The following is a 24305-nucleotide window of genomic DNA, read 5'->3' as shown; positions in this document are numbered from 1 at the left end:
GCAGTGCGGGCGGCAGCCGGCGAGGGGCTCAGCGGCGCGGGGGCGGTGCTGGGGGTCGGTGGCGGCGCGAGCGGCTCCGCCGGGAACATGGACGAGTTCCAGACGGGAGAGGAGGTAACGGGACGGGGGGAGCACAGCTTTCCGCCTGGCGTCTCCGTTCAGGGCCGGCGGAGGGTCTCAGGCGGTGCCCGTCCGCCTCGGACCCCACCCCTCGGCGTCCCCCGCCGCCATCCCTGTGGCCCTCCCCCAGGGTGGAGCCGTGCGTCTGGCGTACCGGCGGGAGACGGACCCAGCCTTTGTTCCACCGCCCTCCGGGAGCTGGCCCCTTGTCCGGGTGTTCCCTGGGCTCCTCGACCCTGGCTTCTACCCCTGCCGCTGCAGGTCCCTTGGGGGAAAGGCGTGAGGGGTGTCGTGGCTTCGGGCTGCCCCCGCCGGAGGAGCCGAGCGCCGTGGTGGGAGGGTGGCCGGTGCCGCTGAGGTCAGGGGAAGACTCGAGCAGGCTGTTCCTGTGCGGAAAGAGGAGTCCAAGCCTCTGGTCGCCGTGCTGCTGGCGCACTGATGGGGCGTCACACCCCATTCACAAGATACGGAGTGCGATAAATCAAGGGTCTCAATCAGTTATGGTGCCGAATGACCCCCTGATGTCCCCCCGCTAAGGAGGAAGCAGCCAGTGCTGCTTTTGCAGAGGGACAGTGTCTGTGAGCTGTGACACTGTGGCACAGCCGCGATGTGACTGGGTGAGACAATAGCGAAGCAGCGAGAGGGGCGGAGGTGTGTCAGGCTTGTCGTGTTCCAAAAGCCTCGTCCTGATGGCCGGGCCTGGCCTGTGTTAGGGCCACAGACAATTTTTTTTTTTTAAATACGCAATTAACATGCTCGAACATAATTTTTACAGCTGTTTTCAAAAACGTCTTCAGAATTACTAAAGACTGTAGTATTGCTCTGCAGTTGGCATTTGTTGCCTGGGATTTTAAACAAGGTGTTGGAAACATTGTCTGCTTGCTTTGTGCCAGAGAGGTACCACAGGGGAACTGTAGAGTAACCGACTATTTTTCCCCCCAAAAAAAGTTTTTATGCCATCTTATTAAAAGATGACATAATGATAAAACGGGTAGTGTTGTATTATTTCATAGTTCAGTTACAGCACATATATCCCAAATCTGGATATCAGGAATTTGTGTTCATTTTTGTCATTCCAAAAAAGGAAGAAGGTTGAAAAGTAACAGCAGCCCTAGAAGCAAATTCTCAAATCTCTTTATTGTTTCAGTACAAATTAGATATCGAAATACCTTTGAGAACCTGGGTTGACTTTAAGTCATTTTACTTTGGTGTGAACCATGTTTGTACTCACTCAAAAGCATTTCTGAGCAGACTTCATGGAGAATAAAACTGTATGCAGTTTATCTTCTTGCTTGACAGCAGTCTTCATGTCTGTCAGCATAGCATGTCTGGAATGCATATTCTTAACTTAAGCTCTGTGGGAGAGTGGTTTTTGGTAACTGTAGCCCTTATTTTGTTAAATACATGGGTGCACCTTAAAATGTATGCGCCTGTAAAATGTAGTACCATGAAAATAAGTGAAGCATGTTAAAATTAAAGTCAAGAAGGTGAAAGTAAAAGGCAATTTGCCACAGCACATAAAAGCTTTTAAAATTGTTGAATTTTGCAAGCAGGTTGGTGCCTCCAAATAGGCATGGAAAAAGAATTGCCCAGTATGTCTCCCAGGGTGTGCTGTTTCTTCTGTCACAGAGAATGATCAGTTGCTCTCATTTTTCTTAATGTCACATGTCACTGAAGCTGGCTAGACTGTTGACCTTCTGGCCAAAGGTTTATGAATGTGATGTTGAAGTTCTCCTGAGCAGGTGTAACTGCATCCCGCCTGCACACATGAATTATGCTATTGTTCATTTTTGTCAGCTGGGGAAGCTGACTGACCTCTCAGGGAAAACCCAGTCAACATACACCTGGTTAGGTTCATTCTTGCATTCTTATTTGGTCTTTTGAAATTAATCAGTTTGCCTTTACGTGCTCTTCTGTCCTAGTTTGTGAGGTGAGACTGTGAGATACCAGCAGCGACAGGGTGGTGTGTGACTCGCTGCTGTACCTCATGGGGCTCCCCCTGTCAGTGCTCCCTGGCCCTGAGTGGCCACCCCAGCAGTGGGAGCAGCTTGTTCTAACCCCCTGACATGGGAGGCAGCAGGAGCAGAGGGAATAAAACAAGAAAATGTAAACTACTAACGGTACATGTAAATGGGTGGTAGTTTTGGTATTAGTGAATGTTGGGGCATTCTCTCTCTTGATTCCATGTGCTTAATCTCTGTTCCCTGAAGGCTGAAGGTCAGCTAGCTACATTTCCCCTTTGATTTCCAAGGGGCAGCTTTATTCTTATCCCCAGCTGAGGTTGTCATGACAGTTTTTCCTTCAGCTCTGAATTGATATTTTGTCCACATCGATGCCCTGGAGATGTCGGTTCCATTTAACTGCAAGCTGAGGTTATCTCCGTGAGCCCACTGTGATGTGCGGACATTAGTGCTTGTTGGGAAAGGGGAATATATATGTACACAAGTTCTATACATGTTATTAATGCTTCCAAGTTAAAATTGGGAAGCTTTCTTGACTCAAAAGGCCAGCCAATACTAGTTCATCTCTTACTTTCTGTTGTATTTCTAAGAAGGTTAACTTGACTGGGCAGAAGGAGCCAGAGTACGTATATATGCAAATGAAGGCAGACTTGGTATCTTCTGACTTGCCAGAAATCTGACAAGCATAAATTAAATTTTGAGTGCATATTCTTAACAGAGCTTGAAGATCATAAACAGAAGAATGTGTCCACTGATTATTTAAAATTCTACTTTTTCTTTTGTAGACTGCCTTTGTTGTTGATGAAGTCAGTAGCATCATTAAAGAGGTAATTTAAACATTTTCCCTTTGTTGATGTGAAATTTCAAATGTTGTCTGCTGTGTACTAAAAGGCATTCAGTAAAATATGATAACTGATACGTAAAAGATTTCTAGATAGGTTGCTCTCAAAGTACAGCTAAATGTTGATTTAACCAGTGTGTGGACTTCAGTGGAAATGATACCAAGCTTTAGCTGCGATTTATATTGCAAATCCAAGACATATTTAAAGTAATTTCATACACCCCTCTCTGGTTGCAGTGCATCCCTATTAGAATTTCTAGGGGGATATTTTATGTTAAGCCCCATAGAAATAGATTTTGTATTGTAGTAAAATACAGGAGTGTTTTATAGACTGCATATGCATGTTACTGTGTTCTTTCAAGATGCCTTTCTCCAAAGTGAGTTCTTGTTTGTTTGGAATGATTGAACTACTCTTGTTGCTAAGAAACTTGAATTTTCTGTCTAGAAAATTTCCAGTGGGATTTGGAATTCCTCTTGTAAACTAGTGCAATCTTTTTCTTGTTGCAAAGTAACTGTTTTGGTCAGACTCTGTAAATTGAATACACATGCCTTAATACATGCTCCTGTTTCTTCCGAATTCGAAATAATTTTGTGGTTATTTTTTAAATAATTTCTGTGATGAAAAAATGTGCCAATGAAGAACATGTAGCTTTAACATACTTTTATTGCTATCTTAAGGGGGAAACTATCCTCATAAGTAAAATGGATTATTTGGCTGGAGGCTTCTGCTCTGTTAGTAACCAGCACTACATGGGACTTTTGTTTTAATCTGGGGGTTTGTTTCCCAAAACAAATTCTGCTCAAAAATCTGAATTTCATTTCTGTAGAAGAGTATGTGTGAATGAGCTATTGTACTATTGTGCCTTTTTAAATTCTCTTCAGGACTGTTTAAATGCAGGACCCTTTTCATAACTCTGGCTGTATGACATTACAAATAATCTAAATATCACAAAATGAACAGAGCATGGGATCTGTGGTGATTTCCCCTATGCCCAGCTCAGACTCTGACCTGCATGTTTTTAATAATTGAAAACACTTCCCACAGCCAGTGTGGACCAGCAGTATTTAGGATTTTTCTATGGTATGGGGTCCATGTTGAAGAGGGTTAATGGGTGCCTTGCAGTTGACAGCAGCGCAGCTCCTTTACCTGTTTGTCCCCCCCAGGCCATAGAGGGTGCTATCGGTGGCAATGCCTACCAGCACAGCAAAGTGAACCAGTGGACAACAAGCGTGGTGGAACAAACCCTGAGCCAGCTCACAAAGCTGGGGAAGCCCTTCAAGTACATCGGTGAGCTCAGCTTCCCCTTCTCTGTGAAAGCTGGGACAGTCAAGTGCACTGATAGGTGGGGGGTGGGGGAGGATCTTAGGAAGAACCTTGTCTGTCAACTGCTCACAAGCATTCATATTTGTGTGTGTGTGCTAAGCTGAGCAAAAATGGAGCTAAATGTTAATGTTAGCGAGAAATTAATCAAAGCTTCTCTACTGACTAACAGTGACTTGTGTGATTATGCAAAAGAATGGTGCTGGGCTACATACAGCAAGCTCTTGCTTCTGGGACAACTCCAGTGATGGTAAGAAACACAACTCTTGGATTTTCCAACTTGCAGCTTAATGCCAGTCTCTTTAACACTAGGCAGCATACTTTTATTTCCCCCAAGTGCTGTAGTTTTGGAGTAATAGCATACTGTTTGGTATTTTTTTGTATTTGGTATTTTTGGTATATTTTGGTATTATCTGGCTGTGATGCTAACTGGGCTATATATGAAATGCTTGGCTGCTCTGAAAGCTTCATTCTTAAGATTCTTAAAGGAAGCAAGTATAAAAATGCATATAGGGGCATGCATCTAATCACTGTAACTTCCTTCTGTTTCTGAAGCCCTTTTTTGTATTTGCAGGAACCTGCACTGTGAGATGGGAGAATAAGACCATGTACTGTATTGTCAGTGCCTTTGGACTTGCATTATAATTGCCTTGAAATCATTCATTCTTCTCTTTTCTATTCCTGCACTTGATTCCATCTCCACTCAAACTGTGACTACCGGAACAACTTGTTTTTAATGCATTTTTAAAATAACTTTTCTTCAAAGGTAGAAATTTGAAAATATGCTGTTACATGTTTTATGTTTGTACCTAGTACCATCCCAGTGTTTGCTATACTTTTCTATTACTTCAGAACTTCTCTTCAAGGTGCTAATACTGAAATCTGCTGCAGTGTAAACACTTTCTCTAGATTTCTTTTCTAAGACCAAAATAAATGAGACACTGACTTTCACACTTTGTACTTTTGGTTACCATTAAATTATTGAAATTCATAACTGTTGATGTGATTCATTTAAACGTAAATCTTCTGTCATTGGGGAAAAAGTTTCAGTTTTTCAGTTCTCTTCAAGATAGTCGAGGTGCATACCGCAAAACAAAGTGCTTCCATAATTTTGCCAAAGTCACTACAAAGTTGCAAGAAAATTACATTATGTTTATCAAAAAGCAACTTGGCTGCATTTTTGGGACCTGTTTAATCTTTTTGTGTGGTATTTAGGGCATAAAATGATAACTATTTTCATTTAACAAAGATAATAAATTTTTCACATTCTGGAAGTGCTCAGCAAGCTACACCTGGGTAATCATTCACTTCTGCAGCCACTTACATGTGTTAAGTAGGTCTTGAACTTACTTGCTACAGTCCATGTTAATTTTGCTGATGGGTGATGGTGATGAGTTCTGGCAGTTGATGAAACATGATCCTTTCTGAAAGGGAAAATACCACCTTGAGGTGATGTGACTAAATATGAGTAAGTCTCTTGTCTTCTAGTGTAAAGTTGCAGACGAATAACAAGTAAAACAAGTTTTCAGCATAGGCTTGGGTACTATTTTGTCAGCTAATTAAAGAAAGGGGAGCATGCTATGAATTTCAGAAAACCTCTGCAAATGGCTGTGCTGCTTCTGCAAGCAGTAGCTCACTGCTAATGAAAGAATTACAAACCCATGTGGGAGAGCATCCCTGGGCTGGAGTCAGTCTGAGCAATCTGTGATTTGCTTCTTTGTAGGAAGCCCTGTCTAATGTTTTCAGAATCTGGCTCTCAGCTAGAGCTGTTTAAGAGAGAGATGATTGCTAATACAGCAATATGATTCCACGAGCTGGGAAGATGTAATACTGCAAATTCAAATGACAGGAGAGGACTTGTTTGTCACAGTGTTATGTGCTCTGTGATAACTCTGCTCAGTGTAGTCAGACTGTGGAAAGCCCTGTGCTAGGCAAGGCTTGGACCCTCTTCCTCCCTATCCATGTCTGCTGCCAGGAGGGCAAAACAGGTGTATGCACCAGCAGCTTTGGGCTTGGTAGATTTGAGACTTCTAATAGAGCTGTAAGGATTCTGTATTTCTGCTGACATTCCAGTTTCCAAACAGCTCCGTAAACACATTTCCTTCATGACAAGCCACTTCATTCTTCTCACATATGTCCTTGTGAGCACTACAGGCTATATACCTTAGCCTGAGGAGCACATACCTACATTGCTGTAGGAGAGAGCTTTAGTATGGGTTCAGTCTTCAGTCAGAAATGATACAACACCTGTAAAAATAAAATTTTAAAACCAGATTGAATAACATACCTAAAACAGTCATCAGGGTCAGAGAGAAACTTGTCATGAAAAGAATAAATCTTTGCTCTCTTGAGTTGCTAAGGAAATTTTTCAGCTGGATGTTTAGATACTTTATCTCCTTTCCATCATACCAGAATGATGCTGGCAGTGTAGTACCTACTGAGCTATTTATTTACATTTAAAAGAAACAGTTTTGTGCACTTTGAGTGGTTTGCTTCTTGGTCAAGCCATTCAGACATTCCTTGTCCTTTGTTCATGTTAATAATAGCAAATCCCTTGATTCTTTGCTGTTTGTTGATGCCTATATGAGCTGCAAAAAAAAAAAAAAAAACCCAAATGTTTGAGATGCTTGTCAGTGTAAAGGCTGCATGGCAGGAGAAGCCCCTGTTGCATTAAAACAGTTGAGCTGCAGAAAGGTAGCTACAGTTTTATAGATGGTTTCATGTGAGCAATAACCAGTACTTCCAATGTAAGTTTTAGGACTACAGAAAGGGGTTTAGAGGTTGTGGATTTTTGGGTGTTGGTGTCCCCCTCCCATGATTAAAATAGTGCTTTTCTTTAAAATTGCATAGCAATTGTATATTACTGTTTCAGTGTTCTACTGAACCAATTTAAAATTTTCATTACCTTCAAACACCTTAGTTTTAATTACTTCTTCCAGAGGCTGATGGCCATCTCATCTCAGTGCCAAAGTAAAGCATTTGGGTGAAGAGCTGGCAGAGTCCTTGTTCTAGGTAATTAATTGGCCTTAAAAAAAACCCCCACAAATTGTGGGCTGGAGCATTCAAGGTAATTATAAAGTCAGTCTTTCTTGTCTCCCGCTTATTGCCATGGCTCTTCACATGATTACAGCTATAGAAATGGGGGGCATGGCAGCCCCAGTCTGCAGGGGAGGAGGAGGAAGGGGGAAGCCATTTACTGTCATGGCCACAGAGGAGTCTGACCTGTGTTAACTAAAACCTAAGGGAATGGCTCCAGGATTAACTGCTGCTGCTAAATGAGCACTACCCTATCTGCTAGTCCAGCCAGGAGTAAGGTGCATATCCATTTGTGCACAGAAGTTTGTGGCCATTTTATTCAGCACAGAGATTTCAGTCTCCTCAAGTTTATACAAGAAATGGTGTCACCCCAAAGAGCAAGTGATGTGCTCATTACTTCTGCAGTCTACCAGCTATGAGCAGACTTTTGGAAGACAGAGTTGTAAGAAGTTGATGAATGACATCAGCATCTTCACCATCTCTAAACCTTTTATTACTGGCACTAACATTCACCAGGAGAATTCTCACTGCCAGCATGGCCACAGCAGGCTTTGCAAAGCCACTGAGCCATTTGAAAATGCCAGGTCCCTTATGTAACCTGGCTGGTGTATTTAGGAAACTTAGCAACCTGTCCTTCCACCCTGAAGTCCAGGCAGGGTAATAAAAAAATCCCCCAACAAACAATATAAAACATCTGTGATGACACAGCCTCTTGGATCCCATCCTTATGCAATTAACCAAATTTAAATATGCTTAAGAAAATGCATGTAAACTGAAAATATATGTGTAAGTCATGAAAACAGTTTATGAGAAGGAAAGTAAAATTCAGTAGAAGGAAAATAAACCTAGGATACAATATAAAGATATAAAACTTTATTATGAACATATTTAACAATGATTATGCACATAAAGTGTTCCAAGAAACTTCCTTGAAGTAAAATACTCAGTTTTCCTTCATATTCCACATTAGCATGAAGTTTTACAACATAAATGGATAATTTGCTCTTATTAGCACAACTTACAGATACACAGAATATTTAACATGTCCTCATGCGCACTTTCTCAAAGCAGCATTTTATTACAGCTTCTCATTAAACAGAGCATTTATCTTACACATTTTTATACCACTTTGGTACACAATTTTTCCATATTTTCATTTTACATATTTACAAACTCCTAAAAAAATTTTTACAGTGATGCAGAAGTTATTACTGGCATAAGCAAAAGGAAATGGGTGGGGAAATTAGGTGACTATGGATAAAATGTTGTTGTCATTTGGCTCAGAGAAAAACAAAAGTCTTTCCTAGCTGGAACCATTCTCCCCAGTACTGGTACCACAGATCCAATGCACTAGCTGTTTCTCACTGGTGTTAAGCCTTAGGCTTCCTCTTTGCCAGTCCTAGGAAAGTTTTCCATCAATTTCAACACCAACTGTGTTTGTAAAGCAAGTACTACAGAAAGTAGTTGCTGTGACTGGCCTGTGCTCAATTACTGATTTCTTAAAAGTCCCTTGCAATCATTGTGTACATGGAAGTCTTGCAGTTACTTGATGTATGATGTCTCCTTTAGAGCAGGATCACTGTATGCTGTGGGGCCTTTTCGTGTACTTGTCTTGTTCTGTACAGTTGCAGTAGTGATGGAAATAACTACTTTAGCAGAAATAAAAGGAAAGCCAGGCTAGCTTCCTAAACAGATTTCTTCTGTTTGACCCTTAGACTTCAATACTTTACTCAGAAGTGAATTTATGCCACCTACTCCTCAGCTGTTTACAATCCATATTGGAATATTCTTCAAATACTGTCTCTGCTTTTCAATCATGGAAATAAGAGGAGTCTTGCTAGCAAAACTAGTTCCTCACCTGCTTCACTGCTTCTGTCATCTTACTGTATATTGAATTTGATGCAACAGTGATTCAACCAAGCTACCATAACACTGTAGCACTTCCAAAATAGAAGGCTATTTTGCATGGCAAACCTTGCTTAAATATAATCTCTAAAAATGACCACAGAAAGTTATTTTCTCACTATTTTCATAGTAAGATACTTACTTTAAGTACACATTTCCCATTCTTGGCTTTTCTATTTCCACTTCAAATGTAGTTACATAGTGAAGTTTATTCAAACAAAACAGTAAGAGAAATGGGTTGAAAACAGCTTAGAAAAAATAATCTCCAAGTTAGATTAAAAATAAGCTTTTTAGTCAATGAAATCCCAAAGCATAGCACTGTTTCAGAGTTAACCGTAACAACCAGTTAACAACCAGACTGTGATAAGAAACGTAAGTGTACTTTGCACACTGGTCAAATTTTATCTCTTCATAACAATTTAGGAGAGAATTGAACAATACCAGAGGAAAAATATCTGAGTATATAAGAATCGTGTAAGTATCAGTTTTTGAAAACCTACTTCTTGTACACACTGTTACTGCAATGGAACTTGAAAGGATTTGGCTTATGTAAACAGTGCCAAGTTGGTTCCCAAGTCTAACTCTGCACATTCAAATAGGGAGAGTTATCTCAGGAATAGTAAAAATGAGAATGGACTCTACAATTTTAGGATACAGAACATCTCCCATACCCTATGAAAATAATGTAAAAAGTTCTGAGGATACATTTTACTAGAGTTCACTGGAAAGAAAATCACTACTAACTTGAAATACTTCTTTAATGTTTTCCTGTATGTTCTTCTAAAGTAATATCAATTAAGAAGTTAAAGGGATAAACCTTCTCTTCCTCCCCAGCAATGTCCTTGCTTTAGCCATACAACAGTGCTTTGGCTTCTAACAAAGAAATGATCCCTGGCACAAAAAGGTTTCAGATACTCTCCTAAAATTTCACAGCTCTACATAATTTTAGAAAGTTTTCCTTCTCTCTCTCTCACACACACACAGTCTCAAGACACATCTTTATCAGAGCACTGATTTAGTCTGAACTATTCTACGACAGTAAGGGCACAACCACATAAAGCAGCTCCTTTGGTCCTCTCTGAGTTGCTGCCTTGTGAAGTCTCCCCTTCATGATCTTGAACAGCCACCAAGAGGTTATCGCAATGGGCACAGTCTAGAGCAATTGTTGCATTAAAGCACAACGAATCTCCTTTTTCTCGAGTATGATTCAGCAAGTCTAGCAGGATTTCATTGCACCATTCTGCTTAAACTACTTTAATGATGAGCACAATTCCCTAGTGCAACCCAGCACCATATTGTAGTAGATTAACAGTGCTTCTGAGAGTCTTCTACAGCAGCAAGGCAGAGAAATTTTACAGGGCAGAGTAAATCTCTGTTACAGATACATGAAAAAAGGAGATACTTTTAGAAAAGTATCTGAAAACAAAAGTAGTTACAAACAAATATCTTAAATAAAGAACTGAACAATGGTGTAGGAGAAAAACAACTTCTAAGTGGAGAAGCAGCAGCATTGTACAAGGAATACTTAATTCCCATATAACTTTGTTCCAGCACAGGCTGGAATACAGATAATCACAAAATGTGCTAGTGAAAGTTCCCATCATACAGGTGGTGACTGGTATGACAAAGAAGCTGAACTGTGCATAGAACAAGTTCACAAGCTGACTCTCAGGCACGTTCAATACATGAGCAACCACAATTGTTCCTAGCATGTAGAGAGTAACTATCTATTAATATAACTTAAGGGAAAATTCATGTAGAAAAAAGAACTCTAAAAATGAAATGTTTGGAAATTTGAAATTGTAATTCCTTAGAAAACTTTCATACTCTATTCTCTGCAAGTAACAATCTCCTCCAGCATACAAGACCAGTAAGAAGCCAGTACTGGCTTCCTTCTGAGATTTGTTGTTGCTGAAATACTTCCATTTGAAAGGGCTGTTTAAAAATCCAGTAGAGACACTTCTGCTGTGGCAGTAAAGCATGTCATGAAACATATATTGTACAAATAATTTCGCACCACTGAGACTTTTTTGGCTCACTACAACTTGACTACTTGCCCATATCTTGCACTTATAAATCCAGTAAACTTACTGAAATGTATTTTTAAAATGGCCTTAAATCTATATCACTTATTTGAAGGAAGAATAGAAAGCTTGTGTCTTCTTGCACTGATTTAAAAAAAAAAAAAAAAAAAAAGACCACTTCATTCCCTGCCTCCAGCTCAAAAGGTTAAGGTAGAAAATTGAAAGGGAAATGAGGCACTTCATACCGCAGTGGACAGTATACAAAACAGCTAATGCAAATACCACAGATGAATGGCAGTATGCTGTACATCACCCTAAAGAGAAAAAAAAAAAAGAAAAAAACAAAACCAAGCAGCAAGGAAGCAATTTGAAACTCAGTATATACTCTGTGAGACTTTTAAATGGAAATAGATGAAGATTTTAGTCCACAGACATCCTGCTATCAGGCATTTTTTAAGACATGTAAAAATTTTGGTTTCTTCAGTTTTCAACACAAGCATTACAGCATTTGTTTTCTCAGTTTTATCCTTGTAAACAGAAACAGAAGCAGGATGTCCTTCCTGGGAGTTGGTGTTCGGATGACAGCAGACTGTAAGGAAGCCAAGGAAGTTGTCCATCTAGGAAAACTTCAGAATTGGCTGAATTCCAGATGAACAAGTCTGTCTAAATTGAAACTATTCAATCAATCACTGTCTGACTCTTCTTTATATTTGGCTCTAATAGCTTGGCCGTTCTGAAGGGGCATCTCTTCATAGTCACTCCTATGAAACAGACACATGTTGAAACTTTTGAACATGGTGTTCAGATAGAAGTTGAAAATAAACAGTAAAGTTCTAAACTACATTGAGGCATCAAATTGTTACTTGGGTAAGAAGCTGGTATCTGTTTTTCTTCCTTATGGGAGCTATGAACAACATACGATTTTTCTCCAGAGGACAATGTGTAATAGAAGTTATTCCAGTGAAAGCCGTTTTTCACATGGATTTGCACAGAAGCAAGCTGGCACTACCACTACTCATCTAAGTAACCAAAGGCAAGCTATCCCAGCATGGACTTGTTCAGGTTAGTGCAGTGTTGGTCCCATCCTCACTGTTCCAGTCACTTCAGCATCTTTGGTAAGAGGTGAAAACATCATGGGTGTGTTTCACTGTCTAGCACAGAGACATTGGGTTGGGATGGGTTTCAAGTGCTACTATAATTCTCGTATTACACAAAAGCACACAAATCAAGGAAGTTTTGCTAGACTCGATTATTCATAACTCTGTAAGTGCTGGAGACTTAAGAAGCACCACTCTCCTTCCCTGAAGCATTTACATGTGAGCTGCCTCTTTGCTAATTCCATCTGACTCCTGCTGTCCTTCCCAGTGTAAAAAGGAAGCCCTTTCCTTTCACAGCTCTTGCTGCTTTCACTCCATGACCTACCAGCATCATAATACTTTCTTACCTGTCTGTATTAGTGCCACGGCACTCCCTTTCAGAAACCAAAAAGAAGAAAAAACATGCATTCTCATTGTATTTCTGTCTCAGAAAAGGCTACATTTCTATTCTTTAGGCAGAAAACTTTCACTAACAAACCCTTCACTTAATTAATATGTCAAAGAGTATTACAAAAATAACACACCAAAAGTAACTCTCCATAGGTATTTTATAATCTTACCCATAAATCACATCATCATCTGAATCATTCAGCATAGAAAAAGCAGGATTGTCTTTCAACTGTGATTCTGGAATATACAAATATGGGTTAATTTAGTGCATTAAATATGTGACTGTAGTTCTAACTCAACACTGTAGCAACAGACACAACAACTTCCAAGGCAGTCACAACCACAGTTCAACAACACTGTATCCAAATAGGAATTCTCTCCTTTAAATTCTCTACCCTTCAGCCACAGAATTATAGTGCTCTTAAGAGTTAAGGAGACAACATAATTATCTCATTTTTAGACAGATATTCTCCATGTTGGATAAGTTCATTTCCTCCCCTGTGCAATTTCTTGTGTCATATTTCAACCTGCACATAAATTGATTATTCTTAATCGAAATTTCATATATATTTAAAAAGCACAGCCTTCTTGGTTATTTCTAAGCTACAAATATAGTAGACCAAAGTTGGAATCCCTTGACTGCAAGTCAGTGATTATCCAGTTATTTTCTAACCTTGTAAGAGATGAAGGAAGGACTTGTACCTTTATGGTGAGATGAAAAGAAACATGTACTTTCCAATTGCTGTTTATGACAATTCCCTCTAGCTTAAGGCCTTTATTTCTTGCATAATCTATGCTGCTTAGCTGCAGTTCATAGTTACATGCAAGTAGAATCCAATCTAGCAATTTGCCATAGCATCTTTTTCCTGGCAGCCTTTTACCTTCTGCTGTCTATGAATAAGTATTTCTGTAACCCAGCAGACGGTTTTCAACTTTATCTGCATGCAGCCAGTTCTTTTTCCATTCTGGATGGAAAAATAGCATTTTTCTGAAACAATTCTGTCCATCTCAACTCTAATAAGTTTAGAGAAAGGACCAGCTCCACTATTTAGTGCCTTCCCCCTGCAGGCTCTCAGCATACAAGATATGATTGGACAGGCTGCTAGATAATCTCATCTAGCCTCCTTTCCCATGAAAGGCTGGGCCACAGCATCTTTCCAGGTCTCTTCCAACCTGGGCTCTTCTATGGTTCTGTATTTTGAACAGAACGCTTAAAGCAGAGAATGTACTCAGTACAAATATTTATTTTAAAGATCTTTATCTGTTAGAGAGGGAAATGCTTTATAATCATCATGTAAGTCAGACTGTATCCTCTACATAGGAATCTAAAACCAGAAGCGACACTCAATCCTTTATCTCCCTTTATATAGGCCCTGTGCAGCCCACCCCACAGCAAGTTCTCCAAAATTCTTCCCATATTAGAGATCAGTTTCACTCCTACTTTTCCAACAGCACGTTACTGATTTCAGAGTCCAGTTTGCCAGCATGCCAATGTATTAACTTTTGTTAGAAAGAAGTACAAATGAAGTGATGTTGTTCCTTAAGGGCTCTCTGTGAGTCACTTCAAAGGTGACTCAAAGTATTACAGGCAAACATCATACTGGCTAATCAGTTGATTACATTTTATGTGTTCCTTCATATTTCCAATACTAATTTGCTCAGGAGCAGTGAATGCAGCTTCTGCTTATGTTAACCCAAAGCAAACCGGAACAGTAATGACACAACCAAAATGCAAAGACATTGCACTGCATCTGCTAATATGGCAGCTCTTGTCACCCACATTTGCCAGACAATGACTCTCACTTACCATACAGTGCATTCTTGGAGGGAGAATACACGAAGGCTAATGTGTAGAGATAAAAGTTCAATAAACCGTAAAATGATAAGAATTCTGCTGGTAGTAAGTGTCAAGGATATTGCTCAGCATAGTTCCATACATATTAACTTTGGAAACAAGACCCAACCCATACACAGGCTGTTTCAATGGAAAGAATGTTTACCTTACTGAGAGCATGAATGGCTAAACAAAACTGCATGTTTTAAATTCAGCGACAGCTAATCTACTCAAGCTATTTCAAGGTAAAGCTCCCACTGAAAACAGAGCTTTAACACAAGTAACATCAAGTACAGTCTGCTCTTGAGCAGTGGAGTGCATGATCAAATAGCTCTTCTTTCAATGCTGAAAGAAAGCAGAGTAAGTTGGGTGTTCAGGTGGGTTTAGTTTGGTTCATTTTTTAAAAAGTTCTTCCTTAGCACAGTGATGAAGGAGGAAGGAGAAAGGATATCTATCTACAGGTGGATAGAACTCTGAAGATGGTTTCTTGCCACTGTTTTGGGTAAATACTAAAGGTTTTACATATTGTTTTCTCCTACCTCCCAACTCATATCTAAGCTGATCAGTAGCCAGAACAGCTGCAGTCACACAAGCACTCTCAGAAAGTAGAATGAATTAGGATCTCAAGGTTCATGGCCAGGAATACAGGTCATAATCCTGTTGTCAACAGACATCAGAAATAGTCTCTCCCAAGGCACTTAAATTATCTGTTGTGACCTGTATCACATGTAGACTTGGACCAATACACAAATGCATTTTCAGTGGCTTCAAAACTATTAATTTCTCATATTTTAGTATGTTCCATGACAACTGGTAAATATAGAGCAAACAACTAAGGCAGGAAATACAGCCAAATTTGCCATAATATCTCATTAAAATTAGTTAGATTTGCACCAGGCATGCATATCTAAGTCTTCATTCCTCTTGGAGAGTATCACAACCAGTTGTGATGCATTGTGTCCATAGTGGACACACTAGACTGAGACTCTCTAGATTATAACCTTTACGAAGAGCCATTACAAAATGCTGACAGGAAATCTCAAACAAAACAGACTCAACTTCAAGAGTCCATCTAGAAGTCAAAGGTCACAGTCCTAGGTACATCATTTTAAAGTACCTTCTGCATGACAACAGATTAACATTCCCACTTGAGCAGTATCACAACACAAGGATATAATTCTGATAATGAGTTGACAGCTCAGCAACAAAGTTGTCCTGTAGAACTTGTGCTCCAAAGCGTAGGTACAGTATAACAATGCTGTGGGGAAAAAAATAAAGCATATAGGTGTACTGTGTCCTTAGGCTGCAAAATTGAAACAGCAGGTTGATAGAAGAGTGTATGAGAGAATAAGTATATTAATATGCTGATCATTTATTTTAAGATACATTTGCTTTGCTAGGTCTAAATTAAGAATGATTCTTTTGTGATTAAAAGTTAGAACTCAGCTGAGAAAAGAGGAAATCCTTAGATTTCATCCACTACAGACAATCCAATAGTCAACAGCTATTTGAAATAACAGCTTGGTGTGGGGAAAACAGATATTAACAGTAATGTAAGAAATTAACTTTTAACTTCTGCTTTGACTAAGTGAAGCCTACAAAGCTCCAGAAGAGCTCTGCCAAGCGAACTTCTAAATCTTGTGCACGGCCATGGTAATCGAAATAATATAAAGTTAGCTCAAAAAGCCTCAAGAAGGGTTAAAAAATTAGGAAATGCTTGCCATCACAGTAATATCAAAAGGCATTCTTCAGTTTCACTGACTATTTTATTAGCAACAAAATGTATTCAAAGCCCTGAAAAAAGGTTAGAAAAGTTACAGTACTGACAAATGTACTTTGAAAAGCCTTACCTAATGACAAGCACTACAAAGGTTAATGCAGTCAAGAATTTTAACCTGAGATCTGAAAAAGATTAAGAAAAGTTGTTATCAGTGAATTTACACCTACATCTAGGAGAAGCAGGCCTGTTTGGGAAGAATCAAAAGAAATATTCCTTACCAACATAAGGCATGTTTCGAAGTTCTGAGCATGCCCTCACTATCAGGAACAAAAGGTAGAGAATGTATGTGGTTGCCACCACAAGGAAGAAGATTTTCATTCCCTGTAAGAAAAGTGTTAGGTTTTATTATTTAATAAGATTTCATCTATTCCTTCTTCCATCAATAGAAATCATTAGTCACCAAAAGCACAACACAGAATGGTCCATTTATGCAGGGAAAGTAGGCTCATGAAACAAGGATGGTAATACGGTCAGGTAGGTTTTGGGGAATGTAAAGAAAGGAAACTTAATAGAAGCCAGATTTTGTTAACTGAGTTCAGAGTTGGCTGAATCTCAATAATTTTCTAAAAACACAGCTCCCAAGAACAATACGAGGACCCACGTACATCAAATTTTCCTTTAAAACAAGAAAGTCTGAAATTTACTAGGGTAGGGGACCTTGGCAGGAGTTAAGATGTACAAAACTGACTTAATAACAGACTTAAATTTTTTTTCTTTCTATCCAAACAGTCAGTTTAGTCTGTGACTAAACTTGTGGTGTTTAGTCTCCAGATCTGCAAGACAATTTACTTTTCTCAATGGGATGGATCTCAATATGGTCTATGCATGATCTAATGCAAAAACAAAAGTAATCTAGTCAGAGTAAGACCATCTGACCAGCACATCTAACACATCTAAATTGTGTTATAGATTTTAATAGAAGAACAAACCCCATTTCCTTGTATTGCCTAACTGCACCTGACAATTGGACAGCAAGAAGACATTTTTTACTTACCTGGAAATTACCTGTGTCAACCCTGTATTGATATGTAGGATCATGTACTTCATATACACTAGAAGAGATTCAAAATTAAAAGGGGGTACATGCACAATTCCAGACAATGTTAAAAAGACATACTGACCAAGAAACCCACTCACAAAGAAAAGGTTTAAGGTTACTATGCAGAGTTTATAACAAAAGGGTGTGGCTGTATAAGTTGGTGCAATGCCATTAAGTCCAATGGAGTCACGACAATTTACCATATATAGCAAACTAAAACTGAAGAAATATGGAGGATTTAAATTGTGATCATGTCCAATGTCCCCACTTGTTTCTTAGAAAATGTGTATCTTGTAAATTCCAACAAACCTTCAGGATTCCTACAAGTCTTCAGGATTCAGTGTTTACCTTTTACCCTTAGGAAACTGCAGCATGAGACCTTCCCTCATAGCAATTTTACTAACAGCATGAGCATTTCCTGCAACTGCACTGCTTTCAACAAGGCACAATGGCAAGGAGAAGGTTAGAAGGTATCTCCCTTCTGAGAGATAAAATAAGAGGCAAACACTTGAGACTAAAACAGGATAGAAACAACAAATATACTAAAATGGATGAAGTTTTCTGGGTGGAGAAGAGTGACACCTTTATGTTGACACAACAAATTGGAAAAAAAGGAGAACCACTAAACCAAGCAAAAGAACAGAGTTTTGAGTAAAGACAGCAGAGCTTGAGCCATGTCAGTACCAGCTGAGCAGGTATAATAGTCCAGAAAGTCTGGTCAAACTATGTCATAGTTAACTACAGACAAACTGTTGCTTCAGCTACTAAAATTTAAATAAATTGAGACAGCACTGGAGTGATTCTTGTAGGGAGCCACAACATATTGACAAAGTAGTGATTTCTAGATCACACTCAGATTTATGAAATTATTTACTACTAGCTTGTCCATGGAGAACTGTTTTCAATCAGTCACAATTTGCAGAACAGGAAGAGGTAAGAATTTGAACTCTGTTCCTGTATCACAATCAGAGCATACTAGGTATATACTAGGTATACACAATCTTCTCATTCTTGAACACTCTCAGCTCATACTTGTGCACTACATTTTAAATTACTTACGTTTGCCATATTCCCAGTGTAACAGAGGCCAGCCACAACAGTCCAACAATAAAGAATTTGGGCAGATAGAAAGTTAAGCACTTCCTTTCCCCCTGTTAGGAAAACAATAGTGTGGTGAAGGTGTGAACCCACATTTAAGATTTTATTCATTCTTGACAGAATAAAATAACTATCATCTTTGTGTCACTCAACATGAACTGGATTAAGAGATTCATCTTCTGTATTTTTATCCTGCACAAGTGACTAGAGAAGACATTATATTGCATCATCATTTGTGTTCATAAGATGAAGTAGAGTTGGAGCATCCTATTTATAAGGTCCCACATATTTCACTGATAATGTAAATACATGAATAGGCTCCAGAATTCCTATTTCTCTTACACAGTATTTTAAAGTAGTTTAAAAAACCAATCAACTACAACATACAACATCAAAACTCTTCAAGCAAGAACAAAGCATAATGGTATCATAATTCTGATGACTGTCCCGTCTGTTTCATTTAGGCTTGGCAGACTCAAAATAATCTACTTCACCATAAATCATTAACTCCAAAGCTTCACATGTCACATTGTATTTTAGGAATAAAATAAATGTCTGTTCTGTAAGAATTTGGTTTCACTTTTGTTACCTTTTGAGAGAACTGAACAAAACAAGTCCTGTCTCCTCGCTAAGTAGAAGACAGTGTTGCATCCCTTACCTGTACTCTTATACCATGGTAGACACAAAGCCAGAACAACAACAATGCACACAGAAACAGCGACTGGAATAGATCATCCAGCATTCCAGGAAACCAGCTGTTCACCAGAAAAGAAAGGGGGAAAAATGGATCTGTAACAAAAAAAGGGGAAAAAAAAAAAAAGAAGTCAAACAGAGAGGAAAAAAGCTTTCATTATGAAAAGTTAAGCAGAATCTATCTACAGCAGAACAAAAAACCCCTAGATTTTTCAAATTACACCAGTAACTGAAACTGAAGTTTCAGCAGCAACCCGCTCTGCTGTAGAAACTCAAATGGTTGCCAGCATTTCTAGAAGATGTCAGGTTTTATTAGACTTTCTACTAAACCACTGTTAAAGGTGATGACCTAAAAATTACCATACGATGACTAAGATGCAAATATTCTTTGGTACTGATAGAAAGTGCTAGAATTTGATGTGTTTTACTGGACTAAAAGTAGCCTCCATTTTTAACTAAAGTGTGAGTATCTAAAAAATGAAGAAGACAGCAGACAAACAGAAACTGAAAGGTTCAATATGGTAGGCACCTATTCCAATCACGGCTTTAAACAAATAGCTGACATTCATGTGACTGAGAAGAACAAAATCCACCTACTCCTTATGCCCTTGAATTTGCTACACTTGGAAAGGGTTGGTTTTTTAAATTTAGTTTTCTGAAGCCATACAAACAGCTGCTTATAAGTTCAAGGAGAAATTTCATTTTGCCTTCTCTTTCTTTTTTTTTCTACTTCTTTTTTAAAAAGGAGGCTTTCTAGAAATTCCAGGATACGAGTACCGTTGTAAAGTAGCAATAGAGGAAGTAGGATGGACATCCATTTCTGTTCAATACCCCAGTCTCTCATGGAGAATTTCCGCAGGGAATGTGCAAACAGACACTATAAAACAACAACAACAATTTATAAGGAAGGAATACAGCCTTCAATGGTTTAACCAGAGCTAAGAGAGAGCACAGCACATTGCAAAGGCTACTTCATGAGGTCTTTGCCACTGAGAACACTGTAAAACAGGAGCCAGGTCTCCTCGTTTCTACTTAAAGTTTGCTTGCTGACCCCAATGCAAATTACTTAATTCCTCAAGCAAACTAAGAAGTAAACCAACCAGTACATGAAAATCAACATTATGGGGAAAAAAAAAATGTTGCCTCATTACTGGTCACACACTATCAACAACTTCCACTTGAATTCACTTTTTACAAAGCAGACTGCATTTTATATTCAGTTACCTCCTGAGCAACATCATCTATGTGAGAAAAATGCTATGCAAGTGTGCAGGACTTTGATGTCCCTACTCTGGAAATTCTGGATTTTAGATTTTATGTTGGTTTTTTTTTTTTTCCAAACACTTATTCTCCAGGAGGCAAGACAGGTTAGAAAGGATACATCATCTAAATCATAGCATAATTTAGGTTGTAAGGGACCGCTGGAGGTCACCTGGCCCATCTTCACATGCAAGGCAGTGATAATTTTAATGTTAGATCCAGGTCATATTCAACTGAGTTTTGCTCATTTTCAAAGAGCCCACACTCTGGCCATCCTATTCCAAAGTCTGAGCCTACCTACACTGCAAAGAAAAAAAAAACTTTTCTTTAGCATCTCATCACAATTTCCTTTGTCTAAGCAGAATTTTTTTTCTGTTTAATCCAAAACCAGAGTTTAGAAAAACAAGTTTTCCCATTTATCCTATTTCCTTAATGTCCCTTCAATACCACTTGTAAAAACATAATAGCAGCAACTATGAAATACGTTAAGTGTTTCAGAAATGTTTTTACAGCCATTCACTGATATGTTAACTTTGCTGCCTGGGGTTAAATTACTAAACACAGCACTGCAGAGCAGCTGCCTCCATACTAAACTCCAGAAAAGCTGAAACAAAATCTTACCGTGACCATGAAAGTAAGAACTACAAAAACAAATCGGAACCATATTTCCACTTGTGAAAAAGTTGGATTATAGGTCTTCCACTACAAGAAAACAGAAGAGCCCAATGAATGGTATTTTGACAGACTACATACGACATCAATAATTAGCGCTTTATGCAGATACTGAAAAGTTCTGTGGCTTTTCAAAATTTAAAGGTACAACCAAATTCCACTATGTCACCATGGAAAGATAAATTTGTACTCACAGGACTATCTGATAAAAAAATAAGCAAAGCAGCCTAATGGCAGTGCTTCTCTTTTATCCTGCCACTTCGTAACATACTTGGTGCTGTTATATGTTAAAGCACTCTCAGGACAAAAAGGATAGTCTTCATTAATTTCAGTTGCACTTTCAATCAAAGTTTGAATGCCAATAAATGAGTAAATCCAGTGTGTTCTTCTGTACTACCAAGGTCAATGCATAAGTTGATTATGAAGTGGTCAAAAAGGTACAGGGGTACTTCTGTAAGGGGTTTGTTTTCTTAAAGCTTCCTCACTTGTCTCAGAACTTAAAGAAAGGATAACTTATTACAAACACAGAAATCTTCACATGGGTTAAGGGGGAAAGACTCCTTCTTCTACTGTAATTATTAGAAGGGCATAAATATTAATTATAACATGTCAGTTTGCATAAACTCTGCTCTGTTGACAATTTATCTCATACCTGGCATGCTTCTGAAGCCATTTTTGAAATGTAAACTCCCTGGCACAATATATGCTCTGCTCATATGAACAAGAAGCTTTACCTTTCAATGTATTAAATCTGTCAACCTCTGTCTTGTCTTTTTAAACTGTAAATGTAGAATGAAAATTATATGTAGAGAAACCTATTATGCAAAAGGCAATCCATTGATTTCAACTGAGATCACCATAAACAACTGTAATAATGAAATAAATATGACAATGTTAGTTGCTGCGGGAAAGTTTGGGTTGGGGTGGTTTTGGGGTTACACACAGGGCTGCCTTAAAGGCAGCCTGCAAAGCAAGATAATAAACTGTACAACTACAAATGCCCCAACACTTTGTTCTGTTTGAAATCTGGCACTAAATAAAGAGTTTGTGAGCTTAGGGGTTTTTTTCCCCCTAGAGCTTATTTTTAATTATGTGCTTTATGCATTAGAATATTAAAAATATTAATATTTAGAAAGTTAATTCAGTATATTAAAAATATTTTTCCTTTACAGTAAGATTTTTGGTTGCAACCTGCTCTCACACACTGAATGCTATATACCATAGTAACCTGTGTTATAAACTTAGTTCAGTTCCCTCTTCTCCCAATGCAAATGTTTCTAAATTTCTTCCTGGAGTCAATCAATACACATGATATAAGTGTTTTATAAGCAATCTTTAGCACTATGAACTGAGATAGTTATTCCACTGGAGGTCATTTTAGTGAGTTATTTTAGTAACCTGCTTGTGTTAGCTGAAAAAAAATAAAAATTCTCTTCCTCATAAGCACAGCACCCCCCAAAAAAATCTCTTCATTTTTCTTTGACTTTGTTAAACCTTTCCAGCCCACACTTTCATGAAGTCTGGAAAATTTTGATAATTCTGATATACCTCCTGGAGAGGCTGAAAAAAATACCATCCTTCAGACAGGCAACATCTCTATAACCAAATGCAGAAAATTGGATTTCTAATCTAGCTTGCCTATTGTAAAAAGTATCTCCCAGCATTCAGACTAAATTTATGTTACAGAAAACAGCAGTAGTAGTTCTGAGAGAAAAATTTTTCCTTACAGAGTTTAAAAAATTGGTCTAGACCCTTATCAACAGTAAATGCTATAACAGCTCTGACATGAGTAGTGACAGAAAAAATAATTATGGTACATTTTTTTATTTATCTTCAAAAATCTGATACTTCTTTGTTACAGATAAAGCACACTTCTACGGCATTAAAGAGACTTCTTTTACTAGTACAAAGCTTTATACTTACTGTGAAAGTAATATTCTGGATGGTGTACGTTAACTTTAGATCTTCAAAGCTAACAAATATGTTGTACTGAGTGTAGTTCAGGTAGCCCAGATGAGCAACAATGATTTCACTGCATTTCTGTGAACACACACAGAGAATAGTACATAGAAGGCTTCAAATTATTCCAGAACATGCGCTCTTCGTATAGGTTGGAGAATTTGTTTCTAAATGGTTCAATATTGATGATATTTATTATACTCACCAATCTCAATCAGTCTGATCAGGACTTTCTTGAAAGATACCAGAGAGAGCAGAAGATACTGATGAAGTCAGTCAGGTGGATCAATGACTGAACAATAAACAGGGCCAGCTTTTCACTTAAGCTGGTGAAAGCAACTGCTTTCAGCACCAGGATGGATCTGAATAACTCTGTCGGGTCAAGGTGAAGAGATGGGGCTATCCTGTACTAACTCATTTTTTAAAGTTAATAAGAGAAAAGATAAAAGCCAAGTATATTGCTCTCTTGGCTGTGTAATTAAACCTAATGGAGCACTAGTAATTAATTTCTGCAAATTTCATTGATATGTGCATATATCTATATAAAAATAAAACACTTGACTTACTATATATGCTTATCATAAAAAACTTCAGCTATGGCCTTCCTCAAGGATTTGCATCTGGAAAAGCTGGATTGGATGTCTTTAATCTTAAAAATTTCAGTGCAAATTACATTAGAATATCCAAACATTCTTTCACAGTGACAAAAAAATTTAGCTTTTTCAGAACACAGTAGCCAGCTGATTTCAAGCAGACTCTGCAAGGTGTTGGAGAAGAATTTTTCTCTCCTCTGGAAGCTCACAGCCAATCTTCTGCTACAAAATTCCTTTCTTCAGTACTGCTAAATCTGTTTAGTGACTGAACAGGACCCATTGATTTACTGGCAAAGAGCAACTCTAACAAGAAAAAGGGGTCTTTAACAGGCAGTAGACAGAAGTCACAGAAGTAAACAGAAAAGTGATGGACAGGCAGCTGTCTTGTCAGCATCACTGCCCACATTGCCACTCCAAATAAAACTGTCCTGTAGACTTTTTCCTGAGACGTGTTTAACAGACACATTCTTCTTATTTGCAGTGTAAGTAGCACGCACACAGATTTAAAGAAAATGCAGTACACCAGAGCTTTTTTTAAGCAAGTACATACTTGCGCACAACTGAGTAATCTTGTCCGATTATGAACCTGGTTGTTAACATATGGTGTGCTTCCATCCTTCACCACTCCCAGTACTTTGACTGTCACAGTCACATTCTTCTTGAGGGATACTGGAATTAAAAC

The 24305-nt window shown here is 38.5% G+C and overlaps 2 protein-coding genes across 5 annotated transcripts in view; one reads left to right on the top strand and one right to left on the bottom strand.

Moving 5' to 3' along the window:
• DYNLT1 (dynein light chain Tctex-type 1) lies at nucleotides 1–5237 on the top strand. The gene is made up of 5 exons (XM_042016364.1): nucleotides 1–114; nucleotides 2867–2908; nucleotides 4087–4210; nucleotides 4416–4493; nucleotides 4818–5237. The coding sequence occupies exons 1-5, from the start codon at nucleotides 88–90 to the stop codon at nucleotides 4886–4888; spliced, it is 342 nt and encodes a 113-aa protein (XP_041872298.1). The 5' UTR covers nucleotides 1–87; the 3' UTR covers nucleotides 4889–5237.
• A 2900-nt stretch (nucleotides 5238–8137) lies between these two features.
• Nucleotides 8138–24305, bottom strand: part of TMEM181 (transmembrane protein 181) — a 36851-nt gene continuing 20683 nt past the window's right edge. For all 4 annotated transcript variants that reach the window (XM_042017116.1, XM_042017119.1, XM_042017118.1 and 1 more), the window contains 13 exons: nucleotides 24174–24292; nucleotides 22995–23111; nucleotides 21021–21101; nucleotides 19917–20016; nucleotides 19105–19235; nucleotides 18408–18499; nucleotides 17304–17361; nucleotides 16528–16630; nucleotides 16380–16431; nucleotides 15705–15787; nucleotides 14503–14592; nucleotides 12866–12932; nucleotides 8138–11969 (listed from right to left, as the gene is read on the bottom strand). In XM_042017116.1, the coding sequence (XP_041873050.1) occupies nucleotides 11891–11969; nucleotides 12866–12932; nucleotides 14503–14592; nucleotides 15705–15787; nucleotides 16380–16431; nucleotides 16528–16630; nucleotides 17304–17361; nucleotides 18408–18499; nucleotides 19105–19235; nucleotides 19917–20016; nucleotides 21021–21101; nucleotides 22995–23111; nucleotides 24174–24292 (1172 nt within the window). In that variant the 3' untranslated portion in view covers nucleotides 8138–11890. The remainder of the gene's footprint in view (nucleotides 11970–12865; nucleotides 12933–14502; nucleotides 14593–15704; nucleotides 15788–16379; nucleotides 16432–16527; nucleotides 16631–17303; nucleotides 17362–18407; nucleotides 18500–19104; nucleotides 19236–19916; nucleotides 20017–21020; nucleotides 21102–22994; nucleotides 23112–24173; nucleotides 24293–24305) is intronic.

The sequence above is a fragment of the Corvus kubaryi genome, unplaced genomic scaffold (genome assembly GCF_017639235.1).
Source record: "Corvus kubaryi isolate FWS band 111438036 unplaced genomic scaffold, C.kubaryi_AGA036_p1.0 split3-73, whole genome shotgun sequence".
Lineage (NCBI taxonomy): Eukaryota > Metazoa > Chordata > Aves > Passeriformes > Corvidae > Corvus > Corvus kubaryi.
The sequence above is the reverse complement of the archived record's forward strand: the minus strand, read 5'-3'. Positions and strand labels throughout refer to the sequence as shown.